The 22,969-nt window shown below is 43.5% G+C and overlaps 1 protein-coding gene across 2 annotated transcripts in view; it reads right to left on the minus strand.

Moving 5' to 3' along the window:
* The window catches only part of ECPAS (Ecm29 proteasome adaptor and scaffold), a 290,433-nt gene that overhangs the window by 85,503 nt on the left and 181,961 nt on the right, over positions 1–22,969 (minus strand). For both annotated transcript variants that reach the window (XM_069766926.1, XM_069766915.1), the window contains exons 36-47: positions 21,318–21,383; positions 21,082–21,171; positions 18,339–18,405; positions 17,875–17,966; positions 17,273–17,339; positions 16,713–16,904; positions 16,298–16,512; positions 8,778–8,821; positions 3,878–4,070; positions 2,437–2,584; positions 1,687–1,792; positions 877–965 (exon numbers count right to left, since the gene is read on the minus strand). In XM_069766926.1, coding sequence (XP_069623027.1) covers positions 877–965; positions 1,687–1,792; positions 2,437–2,584; positions 3,878–4,070; positions 8,778–8,821; positions 16,298–16,512; positions 16,713–16,904; positions 17,273–17,339; positions 17,875–17,966; positions 18,339–18,405; positions 21,082–21,171; positions 21,318–21,383 — 1,369 coding nt within the window. The remainder of the gene's footprint in view (positions 1–876; positions 966–1,686; positions 1,793–2,436; positions 2,585–3,877; positions 4,071–8,777; positions 8,822–16,297; positions 16,513–16,712; positions 16,905–17,272; positions 17,340–17,874; positions 17,967–18,338; positions 18,406–21,081; positions 21,172–21,317; positions 21,384–22,969) is intronic.

The raw sequence follows: 22,969 nt of genomic DNA on the forward strand, positions 1-22,969 counted from the left end.
TTTTTCAATAGTGGTCACAGTTTTATTTGTCATGTAGAGCTCCAGTTCTACTCCATAGAGAGAAATAGTAAAATACTTTCTGCAGGAGCCACTAGGGAAGCTTTTCGAATACTTAGGGGGTGATTCATTAAGATTGGCGTACGCTGTACCAATCTTAATGAAGCCATCGCTGGAGTAAACTGACCCGATTTATTAAGTGGCGATTGCTGCTTAATGAATCAGGGGCGTCTGATTCTCAGTGTGTGCTGAGGCCAAAAACATGCCAGCCATTTCTGGAGTAAGTTACGCCACTATAGTGGCATAACTGATGATGAAACTGACCAGTCTAACTCACACCATGCTCACATTGGAGCAGCTGGTCTGGACTGGCAAGTGCCGAGTTGCACAAAAAAATTCTGAGCATTATCACCTTGATTAAGTGATCTCTTAATGCCCTCTACGGGTGGATAAGGACAGTCAGAATTTTACCTTTGTCTATGCAGGTGATTTGCAGCTATAAGCAAGAAAAACTGAGAGGCTAGTGCTAAAATTATATATCATGGTAACAATTAGTGATGGGCGAATGTGCCAGGATAAGGTGTTATCAGAGCATGCTCGAGTGCTAACAGAGCAGCTTCGGTATGCTCAAATACTATGTTCAAGTGCCAGCAGCTGCATTTCTCACGACAATTCAACAGCCACAACACATGCAGGGATTGTCTGTTTATTAGGCAATACTCGCACATGTTGAGCCTGTCCAACAGCCGCAAGACATGCAGCCGCGGGGACTCTAACATAGCATTAGAGCCCGCTGAAGATACTCGTGCATGCTTAGATAACACCTTATCTGAGCACGCTTGCTCATCACTAGGAACAATACAAAGATTAATGCAGTACCTAGAGAATGTGCAAGTGCTGGACAGGCTTCTGTCAGGATTTCTGTCAGGGCTGTACTGTCTGAATGCTCCTTTTCTAAGATCAGCAAGCTAGAAAAAAAAGGCATTATTGTATTCTCAATAAAATAATGCAATACAACAGGACTCGCAGACAAAAATACATTTAGGTTCTTTACTCTCTTCCATGCGGATACGATTTTTAACATTTTTGTGTCCAGATGCACTCTGTTTTTGATGTGCCATTTGAATGGGGAAGTCTCATCAGAGAATCGGATCGAAGTACTGCTTGAAAGAGGGTCCATGGAGATAATCAGTCCATTGGCTTTGACAGTCCAGCGTGCAGTCTGTATGCTAGTGGAGTCTGACACCTACGAGCGGGTACCATCTCTGGCAGCACTTGGGGGTACAGTGTAGGAAATGGAGCACCACAGCGACATACACTGTGTAGCGAACAATGCCGTGATCTGTGGGTAAGTGGTTTACATCCGGAGATGGCAGCAGATGATTGCTGGGGGGAATGTTAATTCTAGAATGACCATTTGCATAGTACTTCTCACTGTTTACCTTGCATACTGCTGGACTAGAGAATCTATCACACTGTGCAGCGTGGGCGGATTCATTGTAGTAATTATCAGGAAAAGAAACATTTCTGCCACAGTAATCTCAGCTACCATAAAACTGCAATGACTACACAGCCACCATAATAACCAGCAGGGCTGTAAGCAGCTTACGTAAAAACCAACGGCGTTGGAGTAACAACAAAGTTCATTTGTGAAGAACTAACATTTAAGTTTACCACGACCAAACTTACCCCTGAAAATAGGCGTTCATTGACTGGAGGACGGCGTGCTGAACTTTCCATGTGCTTAGCTTCAGCCTCTCGCACATTAATCTACAGACTTCAAAACGGTAGCAGCCTATTGGACAATGAAGACAGAAACGGGACATATACAATATTGTACACGTTGTTTGTGTAAAACAGAACATTTAAGAACGTTCCTAGGCTGGAACTGGAGTCACCGTTTGAGAATCAGAAAAAACTTGCTGTATATTCCTTTCGCTGCCAGTGGATGAAGGATGTCCAAAGTCAGGTAGATGAAGGGCTTTTATTACACGTTTCGGAGTTGATCCAACTCCTACTTGAGGTACATGCGTATGACCTGACTTTGGACATCCTTCATCCATGGAGTAGCCCGCAAGTTTTTTCTGATTCTCAAACGGTGACTCCAGTTCCAGCCTAGGAACCAACGTGTGGAGCTGGTGGCCTCACAAGCCCTCTACAGTGTTGGGCCTGCTATATACAGCCAACCCAGGTGAGCACTGCACAGTCTGGTATTGAAGCTAGATCCACACAAAGAGTGATTATCAGTATTATCAGCATTATTTTCAGTCTGGGCTTCATGCATGAAAATAAGTGCAGTCAAAAATAACAATTATTACCCATAGCAACAAATCAAGTTGTAGGTATCAAATCTAGAGCTGAAGCTAAGGGCAACATCTCCGTTTTTTGCTAACGCTTTCAGCTGTATTGCATGTCCCAATGTGCACCGATAGAACTTACGCTGGGTGTCAGGATTTCTGGGCCAGGCCTTGCCAAGAGTTGAGAAGGCACACACCAAAGACTCTGTGTGCTGTTCTTTCGCTTTTTCATGCTCTTCCTCATCCTCCTCTTCCTTTGGTGATCGAGCCCCCACAGTTTCCTTAGATGCCTGTGTGCAAGACATTTCATAGGCTGTTAATAGTAAGAAACCATTTGACAGGGAGCTCAGATCTCTCCTACCAGAGCCTTCCTTTCCCTTTGCTAAATAGATCAAGTCAGTCAGAGTAAGGACCTACCTTGCAAGACATAAAGGAATTGGATTCAGATTAATATTTTTAAGTCCAAGTAACGTCCACATAAAAAAAAGTGGAATTCCAAAGTCCCATTTGAAGTTCTACATGAGAGCAACCTAAATCCAGTGCCCCCAACCAGTTTGGTGATTGGGACCATGTTGCACATAATACATCTTACATACTAAAATGCTACATTGATCTGACATCTCACAGATGCATTTTATCAAAACGGCATGCCCTTTGGGAATTTCTAAATTTGTGGAGGGTGCTAATACCTTAAGAGCCAACCACAGAGATCCTGTCAAACTGTAGTGGATAGAGGAAATCAACTGCACACTAAAGGCACGTAGAGAAGCTTAACTAGATTTTATTAGGAATATTTCATGTCCATTTATCACACAACAGTCGACCTACACATATGTAACGTCAAGGGTAGAACACCCTTCATCAGACTGGGAAAAAACCTGGAAACATACAGACATGAATACATTATGTAGTGATAGAAAAGAACATCATTTCAAAGGTGTGATTACATCCAATAATAATATGAAATCTCAAGATTAATAAAAATAATGTACTGGAGAAAAACCCACAAAAAGCTCATAGAAAGGGGAAACTATCCAATAGCAGAGTCAACTCAACATTTTGTTGGTCAGCCTTGGAGCTAGCCAAGTAGCATGAGGGTACAGGTAGATGAGGTACTGCCCAATCCATAGAGGATATTCAGGCCAGGGCTGTGGAGTCGGTAAGCCAAACCTCAGACTCCGACTCCTCAAGGCTGCAGTTCTGGAGTCCTGGGGTCAAGTCCCACCAAGGACAACATCTGCAAGGAGTCTGAATGTTCTCCCCGTGTTTGTGTGGGTTTCCTCCGGGTTCTCCAGTTTCCTCCCACACTACAAAGACACACTGATAGGGAATCTAGATTGTGAGCCACATAGGGGTCAGCGATGATAAATGTGTGCAAACTGTAAAGCGCTGCGGAATATGTTGGCGCTATATAAAAATAAAAGATTATTATTATTTTTCTCACTATTTCTCTAATACATGTAATAATGACTATGTGATAGGCAAACACAGACTAGAATAGCGATGCAACTGAGTGAACATTTTGTTAGCATATACAAAATAATTTAGGAATTTGTATTAACATCTACTGAAATGGATTTTACCTTTTGTATAAAGGGAAATAGTATGTCAGTTAATTCTTGGAAGTGATCCTCCTTTGTCGATTCCAGTACGTCAGCAGCACACTTCAGTGCTATAATCCTGTACTTGACATTTTCTTTCCGGCACTCTTTTAATACTGCCTGAATAATATCTTCTATACTTGGCTGTGAAGGAACTGGCTCCTTCAGCTGTTTGCTGTGAACAGGGGAAAATTATTATACAGGAAATTCTACATCTTTACAAAGTATTATTATTTACTATTATAGCGCCATTTATTCCATGGAGCTTTACATGTAAGGAGGGGTATACATAATAAAAACAGGTACAATAATCTTGAACAATACAAGTCACAACTGGTACAGGAGGAGAGAGGACCCTGGCCGCGAGGGCTCACAATCTACAAGGGATGGGTGAGGATACAGTAGGTAAGGATAGAGCTGGTCGTGCAGTGGTTTGGTCGATCGGTAGTCACTGCAGGCTGTAGGCTTGTCAGAAGAGGTGAGTCTTCAGGCACTTTTTGAAAGTTTCGATTGTAGGTGAGAGTCTGATATGTTGTGGTAGAGCGTTCCAGAGTAGGGGTGATGTGCGAGAGAAATCTTGTATGCGATTGTGGGAAGAGGAGATAAGAGGGGAGTAGAGTAGGAGATCTTGTGAGGATCGGAGGTTACGTGCAGGAAAGTACCGGGAGACGAGGTCACAGATGTATGGAGGAGACAGGTCGTGGATGGCTTTGTATGTCATGGTTAGGCTTTTGTACTGGAGTCTCTGGGTAATGGGGATCCAGTGATGGGATTGACAGAGGGGAGAGGCTGGGGAATAGCGGGGGGACAGGTGGATTAGTCAGGCAGCTGAGTTTAGAATAGACTGGAGGGGTGCGACAGTGTTCGAGGGGAGGCCACAGAGCGGTAGGTTACAGTAGTCGAGGCGGGAGATGATGAGGGCATGGACTAGGGTTTTTGCAGATTCTTGGTTTAGGAATGTACGGATCCGGGAAATATTTTTGAGTTGAAGGCGGCAGGAAGTGGAAAGGGCTTGGATATGCGGTTTGAAGGAGAGATCAATGTCAAGGATTACCCAGAGACAGCGAGCTTGTGGGACTGGGGAGAGTGGGCAGCCGTTTACTGTAATGGATAGGTTCATTGGGGGGGTCGCGTGAGATGGGGGAAAGATGATGAATTCTGTTTTGTCCATGTTAAGTTTTAGAAATCTAACGGAGAAGAAGGATGAAATAGTGGATAAACATTGAGGAATTCTGGTTAGTAGGGTGGTGATATCTGGTCCAGAGATGCAGATCTGTGTGTCATCAGCATAGAGATGATACTGAAAACCGTGAGATTCTATGAGCTGTCCCAGGCCAAAAGTGAGAACTGAATCTTGTGGGACTCCGACAGATAGGGAGCGAGGTGAGGAGGTGGTGTGTGAATGGGAGACGCTGACTGTTCGGTCAGTTAGGTATGATGAGATCCAGGATAGGGCCAAATCTGTGATGCCAAGGGATGAGAGGGTCTGTAGTAATAGGGAATGGTCCACTGTGTCAAAGGCAGAGGACAGGTCCAGGAGGAGGAGGATAAAGTAGTGTCGCTTGCTCTTGGCGGTTAATAGGTCATTGACCTTAGGGCAGTTTCAGTGGAATGGTGTGACCAGAAGCCTGATTGTAAGCGGTCGAAAAGGGAGCAGGAAGATAGATGGGAGGACAGTTCAAGATGGACGTGTTGTTCCAGTAGTTTTGAGGCATAGGGGAGAAGTGATATAGGGCGATAGCTAGATACAGAGGATGGGTCAAGTGAGGGCTTTTTGAGGATAGGTGTGATTGAGGCATGTTTAAAGTTTGAGGGGGAAACACAAGTTGTTAGCACAACTGATAGCACAATAACATCTTTTCTTTCCAATGTCGTCACTAATCTTAAAGCTGGGTCCCACAACAGCAATGTCTGAAACAGCAGCATTGGCCAAAGAGCACTTGGGACAAGGACCCTCAGCTAATAGATGTTGAAGGCCAAAAAAGAGGGGTCCTTTGTAAGCAGGCGCTTCCAATCTAACAATAACAACCTACATGAATTAGAAGTTTATGCTGCATATCTTAAAATTTAATATAAATCTTTATTTGAATAATTCAAAAATCAAACATAAAATATATATATATATTTTAATAAACAAGGGGAAATAAATAACAGATACTGCACCTACAGATTAAATATGAGGTATAAATCCTTCAGTATGTATAAATAAGTAACATATGCTCCACAAGATTTACAATATATCTCTATACTAACATGTAATCAATTATAAATCAATACTCTCATAATACCTTCTAGTCACAAACTGACCTAGAATGGGCAGCATTAAAAGTGCATAGTGTGAATTAGAGTCTTATACCCATGTAAACATTATATAGTGCAATCAGTAATATATTAAATAAGGTGCAGGCATTTCAGTGCATGAAATACAGTGGAGAGAGTATAGATGTGTATATGTAGTTACCGGTTCATCCCCCCTCTGTTTTTTATTTAAAAACCCCGCATTAAATGTTTCTGGTTTATATTAGGCTTCCTTAATAGACGCTGAAATATCTCCCTCGCTCCGATGGATTGCCAGGGTGATATAGAAGCTGCTTCCATACACTTTGCAGCGGGGCAGTGCTTCCCCTGGACTTCCGGTTCTCGGGTTGCCGTGGTGACGCGTCTGTAACTCTGCAGCAGTCGCGTCTCCTTCTCACGCATCGGAGGGGGCGTGGAGCTGTGGAGTGTGACGCTGACCTGCTGTGACTGGACTTCCGGTTCTCTGGGGTAGAAGCGCCGCTCAAATCGCTGACACTGATTAGAGATATTAGTATATAAAAACCAACAGATTCCCATAAGACAGACCCCCTAAGAAGAAGCAACACCGCAAAACGCGCGTCGGGGCCTGGACTTCACCTACAGGTTATGACTCCACTATTTCATGCACTGAAATGCCTGCACCTTATTTAATATATTACTGATTGCACTATATAATGTTTACATGGGTATAAGACTAATTCGCACTATGCACTGTTAATGCTGCCCATTCTAGGTCAGTTTGTGAACAGAAGGTATCATGAGAGTATTGATTTATAATTGATTACATGTTAGTATAGAGATATATTGTAAATCTTGTGGAGCATATGTTACCTATTCATACATACTGAAGGATTTATACCTGATATTTAATCTGTAGGTACAGTATCTGTTATTTATTTCCCCTTATTTATTAATATATATATTTTTTTATGTTTGATTTTTGAATTATTCAAATAAAGATTTATATTAAATTTTAAGATATGCAGCATAGACTTCTATTTCATGTAGGTTGTTATTGTTAGATGTTGAAGGCATAGCTAATAATATTCTCCAGAGTAAACCTAGTCAATGAGAAGTAAACTACAATATTAAGTATCCCTACATTCTTGAGGATGGAGAACATTTATAATAAGAGGTAAATTGGAAAGTTGCTTGTTTATGATGAAATGCCTTTAATATCAGAACTTTTAGATGACAAAATCTCTACTGTATGATGTGAAGCTCTTAGAGCAAATTAATAAGGCTAGCAGATAGGTCAAAACCATTGCTCATTTATGTCATTAAGTGTATTATGCCAATTAAGTAAATAGGATACAATGGCAGACAAAGAAGATATAGGATAAAGTGCAAGAAAAAGGAGGTATAAAATCATATAATATGAGTATAAAGTCAGTTTATGAAATGCCATATATAAGAAACATGGTTTGGTGTTTTTGTTTGTTTTGACCAAAAATATTATTCTAGTCCCATATAAGCACAATTACAGAAATTATAAGCATTTAATAGGCAGTACAGTTTATATACTATGCAAGCCTGAAAGCTGGCATTACAGCAGAAAGCATACATGTGGTTACTTTTTTGCGTCCAGAGAAGCTGGCAATCAGTATTTTATGTTTGTTACCAGACCTGAAGACACTCATTTTGGACATAGGAACCTATTTAATTCCCAGACGGTTCTGTTCGATTTCACAAACATAAGCACATAGTAGTTTGAAAAAAAGACAAAGTAAGAAGTGTTTGGATAGTGTGGAAACTAATCTGTAAAGTAAGAACTGCTTTAAAAAATAGAATTGTTACTTTAGTGTCATTAATTAGCAAAATACAATGTGAAGGAACAAAAGAGAAATCTAAATTCAATCGATATTTGGGATGACTGCCCTTTGCCTTCAACACAGCAACTTCTAGGTACACTTTAGATTTAGAATGAAGCAGAGCTGAGAAAGCTAACCCCGCCCCCACCAGGCTCTCCATGCATAATGCCCATAGACAGTGAGCTGCTTATTTGCCAGACAAGCAATGTTAATCTTAGTGATAAATCCTTCATAGTTTGTAAACAGCATCACACTTTAACAAGTAACACATCCCTGAATTCTGTGTTTTAGCCTATATCTACTGCTGTCTTCAGATTACACAGCAAAAACCTGCTGACAGATTCCCTTTAAGAATTATATTTCACGTAACAAAGAACAATGAGCCCTAGAAGTGATGACATGGCCCCCCACATAGCTCTGATCTCAACAACATCGAGTCTGTGTGAAAATTCCTTGAAGAGACAGAAGCATTTACACAAGTTTACATCCAGAGAAGATCTGTGGTTAGCGCCTTCAAAAACTGCTTGCAAGTGTACCCAAAAGAGTTGATGCCATTTTGACCGTGTCTTTATCCATTCACTTTGTATTTTTTACTAACATTTCTATTTTTGAAAGCATTCGTACTTAGTGGCATTTTTACACATTTGACAAATGACTTAACAGTACTGTATGCCAAATGAGTTTAACTGTAATGTGGATCATAGGGAAGAAAATAAAAAAATAATATGTATGGTTATAGATTTCTGCCTTTTGAAACAAATAGTATCACTCACCTACAACTAGAAACCACTGTCCCGATAGCTTTGAGAAGTTCTTCCTGCAAAACATGTATGAAATGAGTTTGTTTAGCAGATTTGTGGAAGCATTAAACAGGTTCTCCACTATTTGGATACTGATCATCTATACATGGGATAGGTCATCAATATCATATCGGTGGGCATCTTACAACTGGCATTCCCACCCATAAGTTTAAGTGGTGACCAGATGTACCGTATATACTCGTGTATAAGTCGACCAGAGTATAAGCCGAAGCACCTAATTTTGCCACGAAAAACTGGGAAAATGTATAGACTCGAGTATAAGCCGGGTATGCATTGTCCCTTAATCCCTGTCTTTGTATGCATGGCTCCTTATTCCCATCCTTGTCTGCATTGTCTCTTAATCCCTGTCCTTGTATGCATGGCTCCTTATTCCCATCCTTGTCTGCATTGTCTCTTAATCCCTGTCTTTGTATGCATGGCTCCTTATTCCCATCCTTGTCTGCATTGTCTCTTAATCCCTGTCCTTGTATGCATGGCTCCTTATTCCCATCCTTGTCTGCATTGTCCCTTAATCCCTGTCCTTGTATGCATGGCTCCATATTCCCATCCTTGTCTGCATTGCTCCTTATCCCCATCCTTGTCTGCATGGCTCCTTATCCCCATCCTTGTCTGCATTGTCCCTTAATCCCTGTCCTTGTATGCATGGCTCCATATTCCCATCCTTGTCTGCATTGCTCCTTATCCCCATCCTTGTCTGCATGGCTCCTTATCCCCATCCTTGTCTGCATTGTCCCTTAATCCCTGTCCTTGTATGCATGGCTCCATATTCCCATCCTTGTCTGCATTGCTCCTTATTCCCATCCTTGTCTGCATGGCTCCTTATCCCCATCCTTGTATACATGGCTCCTTATTCCCATTCTTGTCTGCATGTCTCCTTATCCCCATCCTTGTCTGCATGGCTCCTTATTCCCATTCTTGTCTGCATGGCTCCTTATCCCCATCCTTGTCTGCATGGCTCCTTATTCCCATTCTTGTCTGCATGGCTCCTTATCCCCATCCTTGTCTGCATGGCTCCTTATTCCCATCCTTGTATACATGGCTCCTTATCCCCATCCTTGTATGCATGGCTCCTTATTCCCATCGTTGTCTGCATGGCTCCTTATCCCCATCCTTGTCTGCATAGCTCCTTATTCCCATCCTTGTCTGCATGGCTCCTTATCCCCATCCTTGTCTGCATGGCTCCTTATTCCCACCCTTGTCTCCATGGCTCCTTATTCCCATCCTTGTCTCCATGGCTCCTTATCCCCATCCTTGTCTGCATGGCTCCTTATCCCCATCCTTGTCTGCATAGCTCCTTATTCCCATCCTTGTATGCATGGCTCCTTATTCCCATCCTTGTCTGCATGGCTCCTTATTCCCATCCTTGTCTGCATGGCTCCTTATTCCCATCCTTGTCTGCATGGCTCCTTATTCCCATCCTTGTCTCCATGGCTCCTTATTCCCATCCTTGTCTGCATGGCTCCTTATTCCCATCCTTGTCTGCATGGCTCCTTATTCCCATCCTTGTCTGCATGGCTCCTTATTCCCATCCTTGTCTGCATGGCTCCTTATTCCCATCCTTGTCTCCATGGCTCCTTATTCCCATCCTTGTCTGCATGGCTCCTTATTCCCATCCTTGTCTCCATGGCTCCTTATTCCCATCCATGTCTGCATGGCTCCTTATTCCCATCCTTGTCTGCATGGCTCCTTATTCCCATCCATGTCTGCATGGCTCCTTATTCCCATCCTTGTCTGCATGGCTCCTTATTCCCATCCTTGTCTGCATGGTTCCTTATCCCCATCCTTGTTTGCATCGCTCCTTCTCCCCATCCTTGTATGCATGGCTCCTTATTTGCATCCTTGTCTGCAAGCCTCCTTATTCCATCCTTGTATGCATGGCTCCTTATCCCCATCCTTGTATGCATGTCTCCTTATTCCCATCCTTGTATGCATGGCTCCTTATTCCCATCCTTGTCTGCATGGCTCCTTATCCCCATCCTTGTCTCCATGGCTCCTTATTCCCATCCTTGTCTCCATGGCTCCTTATTCCCATCCTTGTCTGCATGGCTCCTTATTCCCATCCTTGTCTGCATGGCTCCTTATTCCCATCCTTGTCTGCATTGTCTCTTAATCCCTGTCCTTGTATGCATGGCTCCTTATTCCCATCCTTGTCTGCATTGTCTCTTAATCCCTGTCCTTGTATGCATGGCTCCTTATTCCCATCCTTGTCTGCATTGTCCCTTAATCCCTGTCCTTGTATGCATGGCTCCATATTCCCATCCTTGTCTGCATTGCTCCTTATCCCCATCCTTGTCTGCATGGCTCCTTATCCCCATCCTTGTCTGCATTGTCCCTTAATCCCTGTCCTTGTATGCATGGCTCCATATTCCCATCCTTGTCTGCATTGCTCCTTATCCCCATCCTTGTCTGCATGGCTCCTTATCCCCATCCTTGTCTGCATTGTCCCTTAATCCCTGTCCTTGTATGCATGGCTCCATATTCCCATCCTTGTCTGCATTGCTCCTTATTCCCATCCTTGTCTGCATGGCTCCTTATCCCCATCCTTGTATACATGGCTCCTTATTCCCATTCTTGTCTGCATGTCTCCTTATCCCCATCCTTGTCTGCATGGCTCCTTATTCCCATTCTTGTCTGCATGGCTCCTTATCCCCATCCTTGTCTGCATGGCTCCTTATTCCCATCCTTGTATACATGGCTCCTTATCCCCATCCTTGTATGCATGGCTCCTTATTCCCATCGTTGTCTGCATGGCTCCTTATCCCCATCCTTGTCTGCATAGCTCCTTATTCCCATCCTTGTCTGCATGGCTCCTTATCCCCATCCTTGTCTACATGGCTCCTTATTCCCACCCTTGTCTCCATGGCTCCTTATTCCCATCCTTGTCTCCATGGCTCCTTATCCCCATCCTTGTCTGCATGGCTCCTTATCCCCATCCTTGTCTGCATAGCTCCTTATTCCCATCCTTGTATGCATGGCTCCTTATTCCCATCCTTGTCTGCATGGCTCCTTATTCCCATCCTTGTCTGCATGGCTCCTTATTCCCATCCTTGTCTGCATGGCTCCTTATTCCCATCCTTGTCTGCATGGCTCCTTATTCCCATCCTTGTCTCCATGGCTCCTTATTCCCATCCTTGTCTGCATGGCTCCTTATTCCCATCCTTGTCTCCATGGCTCCTTATTCCCATCCATGTCTGCATGGCTCCTTATTCCCATCCTTGTCTGCATGGCTCCTTATTCCCATCCATGTCTGCATGGCTCCTTATTCCCATCCTTGTCTGCATGGCTCCTTATTCCCATCCTTGTCTGCATGGTTCCTTATCCCCATCCTTGTTTGCATCGCTCCTTCTCCCCATCCTTGTATGCATGGCTCCTTATTTGCATCCTTGTCTGCAAGCCTCCTTATTCCATCCTTGTATGCATGGCTCCTTATCCCCATCCTTGTATGCATGTCTCCTTATTCCCATCCTTGTATGCATGGCTCCTTATTCCCATCCTTGTCTGCATGGCTCCTTATCCCCATCCTTGTCTCCATGGCTCCTTATTCCCATCCTTGTCTCCATGGCTCCTTATTCCCATCCTTGTCTGCATGGCTCCTTATTCCCATCCTTGTCTGCATGGCTCCTTATTCCCATCCTTGTCTGCATTGTCTCTTAATCCCTGTCCTTGTATGCATGGCTCCTTATTCCCATCCTTGTCTGCATTGTCCCTTAATCCCTGTCCTTGTATGCATGGCTCCATATTCCCATCCTTGTCTGCATTGCTCCTTATCCCCATCCTTGTCTGCATGGCTCCTTATCCCCATCCTTGTATGCATGGCTCCTTATTCCCATCCTTGTCTGCATGGCTCCTTATTCCCATCCTTGTCTGCATGGCTCCTTATCCCCATCCTTGTGCATGGCTCCTTATTCCCATTCTTGTCTGCATGGCTCCTTATCCCCATCCTTGTCTGCATGGCTCCTTATTCCCATTCTTGTCTGCATGGCTCCTTATCCCCATCCTTGTCTGCATGGCTCCTTATTCCCATCCTTGTATACATGGCTCCTTATCCCCATCCTTGTATGCATGGCTCCTTATTCCCATCGTTGTCTGCATGGCTCCTTATCCCCATCCTTGTCTCCATGGCTCCTTATTCCCATCCTTGTCTCCATGGCTCCTTATTCCCATCCTTGTCTCCATGGCTCCTTATTCCCATCCTTGTCTCCATGGCTCCTTATTCCCATCCTTGTCTGCATGGCTCCTTATTCCCATCCTTGTCTCCATGGCTCCTTATTCCCATCCATGTCTGCATGGCTCCTTATTCCCATCCTTGTCTGCATGGCTCCTTATTCCCATCCATGTCTGCATGGCTCCTTATTCCCATCCTTGTCTGCATGGCTCCTTATTCCCATCCTTGTCTGCATGGTTCCTTATCCCCATCCTTGTTTGCATCGCTCCTTCTCCCCATCCTTGTATGCATGGCTCCTTATTTGCATCCTTGTCTGCATGGCTCCTTATTCCCATCCTTGTCTGCATGGCTCCTTATTCCCATCCTTGTATGCATGTCTCCTTATTCCCATCCTTGTATGCATGGCTCCTTATCCCCATCCTTGTATGCATGTCTCCTTATTCCCATCCTTGTATGCATGGCTCCTTATTCCCATCCTTGTCTGCATGGCTCCTTATCCCCATCCTTGTCTCCATGGCTCCTTATTCCCATCCTTGTCTCCATGGCTCCTTATTCCCATCCTTGTCTCCATGGCTCCTTATTCCCATCCTTGTCTGCATGGCTCCTTATTCCCATACTTGTCTGCATGGCTCCTTATCCCCATCCTTGTCTGCATGGCTCATTATTCCCATCCTTGTCTGCATGGTTCCTTATCCACATCCTTGTTTGCATCGCTCCTTCTCCCCATCCTTGTAGGCATGGCTCCTTATTCCCATCCTTGTCTGCATGGCTCCTTATTCCCATCCTTGTCTGCATGGCTCATTATTCCCATCCTTGTCTGCATGGTTCCTTATCCACATCCTTGTTTGCATCGCTCCTTCTCCCCATCCTTGTATGCATGGCTCCTTATTCCCATCCTTGTCTGCATGGCTCCTTATTCCCATCCTTGTCTGCATGGCTCATTATTCCCATCCTTGTCTGCATGGTTCCTTATCCACATCCTTGTTTGCATCGCTCCTTCTCCCCATCCTTGTAGGCATGGCTCCTTATTCCCATCCTTGTCTGCATGGCTCCTTATCCCCATCCTTGTATGCATGGCTCCTTATTCCCATCCTTGTATGCACGGCTCCTTATTCCCATCCTTGTATGCATGGCTCCTTATTCCCATCCTTGTATGCATGGCTCCTTATTCCCATCCTTGTCTGCATGGCTCCTTATCCCCATCCTTGTATGCATGGCTCCTTATTCCCATCCTTGTATGCACGGCTCCTTATTCCCATCCTTGTATGCATGGCTCCTTATTCCCATCCTTGTATGCATGGCTCCTTATTCCCATCCTTGTATGCACGGCTCCTTATTCCCATCCTTGTCTGCATGGCTCCTTATCCCCATCCTTGTCTGCATGGCTCCTTATCCCCATCTTTGTATGCATGGCTCCTTATTCCCATCCTTGTCTGCATGGCTCCTTATCCCCATCCTTGTCTGCATGGCTCCTTATTCCCATCCTTGTCTCCATGGCTCCTTATCCCCATCCTTGTCTGCATGGCTCCTTATTCCCATCCTTGTCTCCATGGCTCCTTATTCCCATCCTTGTCTCCATGGCTCTTTATTCCCATCCTTGTCTGCACGGCTCCTTATTCCCATCCTTGTCTGCACGGCTCCTTATCCCCATCCTTGTAAGCACGGCTCCTTATCCCCATCCTTGTCTGCATGGCTCCTTATTCCCATCCTTGTCTCCATGGCTCCTTATTCCCATCCTTGTCTCCATGGCTCCTTATTCCCTTTATTGTCTGCATGACTCCTTATTCCCATCCTTGTCTGCATGGCTCTTTATTCCCATCCTTGTCTGCACGGCTCCTTATTCCCAACCTTGTCTGCATGGCTCCTTATTCCCATCCTTGTATGCACGGCTCCTTATTCCCATCCTTGTCTGCATGGCTCCTTATTCCCATCCTTGTATGCATGGCTCCTTATTTCCATCCTTGTCTGCATGACTCCTTATTCCCATCCTTGTCTGCATGGCTCTTTATTCCCATCCTTGTCTGCACGGCTCCTTATTCCCATCCTTGTCTGCACGGCTCCTTATCCCCATCTTTGTCTGCACGGTTCCTTATTCCCAACCTTGTCTGCATGGCTCCTTATTCCCATCCTTGTCTGCATGGCTCCTTATACCCATCTTTGTATGCATGGCTCCTTATTCCCATCCTTGTCTGCATGGCTCCTTATTCCCAACCTTGTCTGCATAGCTCCTTATTCCCAACCTTGTCTGCATGGCTCCTTATTCCCATCCTTTTCTGCATGGCTCCTTATTCCCATCTTTGTCTGCATGGCTCCTTATTCGCATCCTTGTCTGCATGGCTCCTTATCCCCATCTTTGTATGCATGGCTCCTTATTCCCATCCTTGTCTGCATGGCTCCTTATCCCCATCCTTGTCTGCATGGCTCTTTATTCCGATCCTTGTCTGCATGGCTCCTTATTCCCATCCTTGCCTGCATGGCTCCTTATTCCCATCCTTGTATGCATGACTCCTTATCCCCATCTTTGTCTGCATGGCTCCTTATCCCCATGTTTGTATGCATGGCTCCGTATTCCCATCCTTGTATGTATAGCCCCCATGAGAAAAGCATTAAAAAAAAACAAAACAAAAAAAACACAAAAACATCCTACTTACCTTCCCTGCGCGCCCTCGCAGCATCTCGTTCTGGCTTCCAGCAGCTCCTGTGGCCCGGCGTTCACGTGTCCCTGCTCATTAAGGTAATGAATATTCACCTCTCTCCAGCCTAAAGGAGTGGAGAGAGGTGAATATTCATTACCTTAAAGAGCGGGCAACTGTGAGAGCCCGGCAGATGCTGGAAGCTGGTGGCTGCAACTGTGCACGCGCTATAAGAGAAATTAATATTCATTGCCAGTACAGTGAATATTCATTTATCTTTAGCAGCGGGCACAGGCTTTAGCAGCAGTCGTCGGCTCCTGCCTACTGTGACCCGCTGCTCTGCCCTTCCCCACCATAACCTGGAACGATGACACGTGTATAAGCCGAGGGGGCATTTTCAGCACAAAAAAATATGCTGAAAAACTCGGCTTATACACGAGTATATATGGTAAATACTGAACAGAAGTGAACAGAGCAACTGCAGTTCTTGGCGCTACACACTGAGAGGAGCTCAACCGCAAGTGGAGCTGTTAACATCTGATTGGTAGTAGCTGAGTGTCAGACCCCCAGCAATCTGATACTGATGACAACTAATCAATACTTTATGCCAGACCACCCCTTTAATGTGACTGGGCCACTACTTGTATTGACTTAGAAAATAGTGCAGTCCATACCTTCCCAGTCCATGTTCTTCCTGGTAAACCCTGCAAGAGCGTGCCAATCACCATTCCCAAGTGTGGAGGAACCAGAGATCCAGTTTGTTGCTTTGCAATTGAAGCCATGGCTGCAGCACCCTGTGCTTTCATCTTCCAAGATGGAGACTGCAGAGCTTTCTGCGAAATGTCTATTAACTCTTTCATATACAATCGAATGCCGCCACTGATACTTCCTGTATATATTAGAGATCAATCATCAGTTTGTTAGTTATACCGTAACAAATGAAAAAAAAAAACAGTGCAATCTTATACCTTCCACAAACTACCAAGTGATGACATGACTAAACATTTGGTAGATCTGAAAAATCGGGATAACATACGAACTTGTTTTGTATATCAAAATCTGTTAATTGGTTCCCAACTCCGTACATACCGGGCACATTTTCCAGCCACACTTCTCTCCAAAGGTTGGAGTCTTCCTTTTCTCCTTTCTCATCATCTGAAATCTCATGCATTGCAAGGAAGGCCAAAGGCAACACCATCCCTGAGTGGTTCTTTAGCACATCGGGACTGTAGCGGCTGATAGCATGGACTGTTAACGTGCACCCTGCTCTGTATGCTGGCTCTATAAAGGTGATACAGACGAGCGGGTGAAATATTGCAACAAATAGAAATCAGTTCCCATGACAAGATATTGTTCTCTTCAATGTACAAAAGCTTGCCTTACTACAATATATATCAGGATATCAACACTACGTCAGCTACAAAAACGGACTTCAGTTTACTAAGCCTCACTAATACAACCATTGCTCTGCACTTTGACCATTACGTTGTTTATTGGGTTGGGTGGGTTTGTAAAGCGTATGTTATTAATACAAATGGTCTGCTTAAAAAGTTAAATAATAAAAAAGGGTTGTTTATACCCACATCCATGATACTACACTGCTAACATTGACAACGACAAAGCTGTTGAAATGTGACAATGTCGCTTACCTTCCTTTTCCATGTACCAGCTACTCAACTTCTGGAGAAGTTTCTCAGTGCTAGTATCCCGGGCTGTCTGTAAAGAAATCCATATAAAAGGAATGCAGTCAATATACAAAGGCAATTCAAATTAAAGCAGCACTCCTCCTCCTCCCATCAAAGTTTATCATCTCTTAATATATTGCAATCATCATATTATATAGCATTGTGTACTTACAATTGCTCATTTTGCCTTTTTACTCAGTTAATGCTTCTCTTATCTACTCTATGTAGAAACAAAGTCTCTTGTCCCTGCATTTATCATCCGCCTCTTTACCTCCTGACCCAGCTGCTCCCTCCTGCCTACCAGGGACTTTTGCAGAGAAAATTGACCTCCTGTTTCCACATACAGCTTAGAAGGATTCAGCTAATCAGTTTTTAATCATGTGATGTCATGGACCTAATGGAAATTAGAAGAATTAGCTGAGTAGGAAGGCAAAATGAGCAACTGTAAGTACACAGTGCTATATAATATGAGAATTGCAATATATTAAGAGGATAAAAACTTTGATGGGAGGAGGAGGAGTGCTCCCTTAAGAATGCAATCCAACTAATGGGTCAGTGAAACTTACCCGGACTAAATGTCCCAGCGCAAAGGCATACGACTTCTGTATTACACTGTTTCGATCACATAGTCCATTTAATAAAGCACTCATAAGTTTACCTGTTAAAGAATAGTTTAGAAAAGCTTATCCAGGAATTATTTTCTATTTTCTTGGTAATTTATTATGGTAAGAAATGGGGTATTTGAGTCACCTTCAATGAAGGCACCATATAACATTGTTAAACAGAATCGCTGTGATCAACAAGATGCATTATAAATACTTATAAAGTATAGAATGTATATAAAGGTAATAATGCAATAATAATGCAGGACATCAGTACTCAAGCAGCTTTTTGCTCTGTATTTACCGGTCACCATGTTCTATGCATTATTTTGAAACATAACAGGCAATACTTTATGGCTCAGTTGATACTTTCCATTCAGCCTTACGTTTCTTTATCTGAAAACACTTTTTCTGAGAAGGTAACTTACCGGAATACGGCATCAGATCCTGGGGACACTGTGTCGTTAAAGATACAACAACACTGGCACATCCTCCCTTAAACATAAAGAGCATTGTTTATAAGCATACAAGACTGATCCTGGGCTAAAGCTCTCTATACACAGTAGATAGAAAAAAAAATCTTCGCCCCAGGGGCATTTTTTTTGCTTATTCATTTTTCGCTCCCCTTCTTCCCAGAACCATAACTTTTTTGTTTTTCCGTCAATATGGCCATGTGAGGGCTTGATTTTTGCGGGACGAGTTGTACTTTTGAATGACAGCACTGCTTTTACCATATAGTGTACTGGAAAATGGGAAAAAAATTACAAGTGAGGTGAAATTGCAATTCCACAATTGTTTTTTGGGTTCTTTTTTTTTTACCATGTTCACTAAATGCTAAAACTGACCTGCCATTATGATTCTCCAGGTCACTACAAGTTCACGGATACCAAACATGTATAGGTTCTGTTTTATTTAAGTGGTGGAAAAAAAAATAAAGTTTGTTAAAAAAATAAATAAACATATATGTATATCTATATATATCTATATCTATCTATATCTAGAGAGAGAGAAAGAATCATAAGGGCAGGTCAGTTTTAGCATTTAGTGAACATGGTAAAAAAAAAATATATATATATAGTGTCATTTTCCGAAACCTGCAGCGTCTCTATTTTCCAGGATCTGGAGCTGTTGATGGCTTATTTTTGGCACCGAGCTGACGTAGTTCTGGCATTTTTAATTTTTTTTTCTCGTTATGCCGTTTACCGATCGGATTAATTCTTTTTATATTTTGATAGATTGGGTGTCTCTGAAATCGGCGATACCAAATATGTGTATGTTTGATTTTTTATTATTATTTTAAATGGTGCAAAAGAGGGGTGACTGGAAAATGTTATTTTATTTTTTTTACACTTTTGAATTACTTTTCTTCCATAGTCTTCTTTGGAAACTTGACGTTGCGATCTTGTGATTACTTGTGCTACATGTAGCAGTGCTGCAGCCCTGCGATGTTTAGCACTAATGCTCATCTGCCATGAAAGCCGGCCAAGAGGTGGCGCTCATAGCAGGTCGGCAATGACAACCAATGGGGTTTCCTGCAGACCCCCGGTCTGTCATGCCAGACCATCGGGGTCCCAACGATCATGTGACAGGGGCGCCAATGGGCAGAGTTAGTGACGTGCTTCCAACGCAATCATGTTAAATGCTGCTGTCAGAGATTGACAGCGGCATTTAACAAGTTAAAGGGAACCTGTCACCCCCCTCATTTGTAACTAAAAGAGCCAACTTGTGCAGCACAAATGCTGCATTCTGACAAGGTGGCTTTTTAGTTACAAACTCCTGCACACGCTGAAATAAACACTTATACCGTGAAATCGTCCCAGGGGCGGGACTTTCCTAATCAGACGCAGCACAGCCGTCACTCTGGGCCTGTGCGCGCCGCCTCCTCTTCCTTCATTATTGTCCCCGGCGCCTGCGCTGTAAGTTTTTTTCCGGGCATGCGCAGTTGCGCTGCCCTTCGTACTTACAGCGCAGGCGCCGGGGATGCTAATGCAGCAAGAGGAGGCGGCGCCCGGCGTGCACAGGCCCAGAGTGACGGCTGTGCCGCGTCTGATTAGGAAGGAAAGTCCCGCCCCCGGGACGATTTCAGGGTTTGAGGGGGCACATTTTATAAGTGATTATTTCAGCGTGTGCAGGGAGCATAACTAAAAGAGCCACCTTGTCAGAATGTGCTGCACAAGGTGGATCTTTTAGTTACAAACGCCTGAGGGGGGTGACAGGTTCCCTTTAACAGCAGCGGGTGGATTGCAATTCCACCCAAAGCTGTTAGAGGCATATAAAAAAGCTGATCAAATCAGCTGTTATGTGCCGAAAAAGTTGCGGGCTCAGTGATATAGGAGTTAAACAGATGACTTGTATAATCGAAATTTTCAGACAATTATAAGAAGTATGCAGAATTATTTGACTGCCGCACAGATACCATTACTGACTAATAGTTGGCAAAAAAAACAAACAAACAAAAAACTTTGGAGGTAGTCCACTTAAAAAATAATGGAAGAGATTTTTCAAGCTAATTGTGCCTTATTCATTATGCCCTGATTGATCAAAGTAAATCACTTTGAAAAGTCACAAAAATCTTTGTGCAACGCTGAGTTGCGCAAAAATGTTGTGACTTTTTGTGTTTTCACACCAATTTTGCTCAGCTTTGAGGTGCTGAGCCAGGACAGTGGCACGATGACACAGATCGTCTAATTAATGATGAACTACGTCACCAAAATTTTTACTCCATTCTCTGACTGGAGTAAGATTTATGGCACAGAGCACCTCTTCAGAAATCAGGAGCCTCAGACTCCAGCAGGCACCTCACACTGGCAAGAAAATTGTTCGCCTTAATGAATGGAGGCCTATGTATTTCAGATACTTTTTGTGCCTTGTCAGACAAGATGTGTGGCCTGACATGTGACATTCCACCAAACACTAAGCCAAAATTGTGGAACACATACTTAACCAGGTTATGTAAACTAAGACTAGACAGACTAACTATGCACCAGGATTTAGCAAACGACATGAAATACTATGATAAATCTATCGCACTCAGTTTGCACTGTCCATCTATCTCCCTTCCTACAGCAGTTGGCCAATTGATCGCAACTGACCATTCCTATTCGGGTAAGTCACCGCTGACAGCTGTCAGGTATAAATACTGCATAATGTAGGTGTATGTTTTGCTCTTACCTTAGTACCCAGCCCCAGCCCACTTTTGATCAATTCACACAATCTTGGAACTAGTTCAGCCAGGACACTGACATCCAGATGCTGAATACACTGTAAGGAGGAAGCATTTTGTGAGAAATGGCAGTTCTTTATTCACCCAGTTTCAGTAGAGGAAGAGAAATACTATGCTATATGAAAGCAAAACTTACAAAAAGACATTAAACACAATGTCCGTAATCAGACGAACATTTACTTACCATATTTACGGTTTCCATCATTGGGGAGGATTTAGCAGCGTTTAGTCTTGCACTGTCCATTGCAGCCTGTTTTAATTAGGAAAAAAATAAAATAAAAAAGGAAATACTTTGAGAGCTTATTCATTTGAATTTCCCCATCACTGCTCTAATAGTTTAAAGTATAAACATATTTTCAAGTAACTTTTTAGAATAAACTGTATACTATGGGGAGTAACACTAGCATATCCTGCATTTTCACCAGTTTTCCCTTGTAGGCTCAATCTATAAATTTGTAATGGACTGAGCTGGTGGGAGAATCCTAGCTGCTATACAAGGGCTGTAAATGTGACACCTCACTATGCTGGCAGCCTGTCTCGCCTGAGCAAGGCCTTCTTCACACATCCGTTTTCTATGTTTGTATGCAGTCCGTTTTTAAGTACCGTAAATACAGACACACACACCCGTTGTATTCAATGGTGGTGCGCACGTTAGGTTTTTCACACAGACAGTGTGTTCGTGTGAAAAATCCGCACCCGTTTTTTTTGTGCAGCACGGACAAAATGCGTGCTGCACACACTGATGAGTTTCCGCTATTCCCAGGTGCCGGCGGCTGAAGGCAGCTTTCATCAATGTCTCCTGATTGCGTGAACATAAGCCATGCTGTCTCACGCCGCAATCCTTCTCAACAATATCTGGCTTACAGCCTGAACGGTGGCATGATGCAACTACTCAGGCTGAAAACCATGAGACAATGAGATGCTGTGTGCCATCAGCCTGGACGTTCGCATCATGCCACCACTTCTCTTCATGTCGGACAGGTCAGGGATATGGTTATTATTTGCTGTTTTTTTTTTTTTTTTTATATTTACGGCGGACAAGGGCTTCAATGGATTAGGCGTAAGGTGAGTATTATGGTTTTTTATCATTTTCTGTCTTTTACATGGGCCAAGGGCTTCAATAGAGTATAACTTTGCTTTTACATAGGTGTAAAACAGGGTGGTGATTTTTATTTCAAAGAAAGGATTTTATTCTTGTTGTGTGTTTATTTCCAAACTTACTATGGGGTTAGCAATGGGGGCGTCTTATAGAAGCCTCTCCATTACCAACACCAGGGGTTGATGTCACCTGACAATACAAAGGTTCATCAACCCCAACCCTATTACCCCACTTGCGAGGCCAAGCACCAGATTTGGCTCTTCTTATGGATGCAGCATTTCTGAGGCGGCTGAAGGCTAATGTTGGTGGCCTGGGGGGCAATATCCATGAACCCTTCCCAAGCTATTACTATGAACCCACAGCTGTCTGTTTAGCCTTTGCTGGTTTGAATAGGGGGACCCCAGGCCATTTTTTTTCTGGGGTCCCCAATAAATTCACCATGAAAGTCTAAGCAAACAGCTGTGAGCCGTTATTAATACCCTGGGAACCTTATGGTGTATTGTCATTTATCCCAGATTATTAACATCAGTCCCCAGCTGTGGGCTTTCCCTCTGCTGGTTATGAAAATTGCTCCAAAGCCGTTTTTAAATTTTTTTTTATTATTTATGTTACACAGGAGGTATACAGCTGCTGCTGAATACAACTCCCATCATTGTCTCCTGGTTGCCCTGATCTCAGCGCAAGCAGGAGACAATGATGAGAGCTGCCCTCAGCCGCAAACTGTACCACTTGCTCCC

Source organism: Ranitomeya imitator, chromosome 1 (assembly GCF_032444005.1).
Source record: "Ranitomeya imitator isolate aRanImi1 chromosome 1, aRanImi1.pri, whole genome shotgun sequence".
Lineage (NCBI taxonomy): Eukaryota > Metazoa > Chordata > Amphibia > Anura > Dendrobatidae > Ranitomeya > Ranitomeya imitator.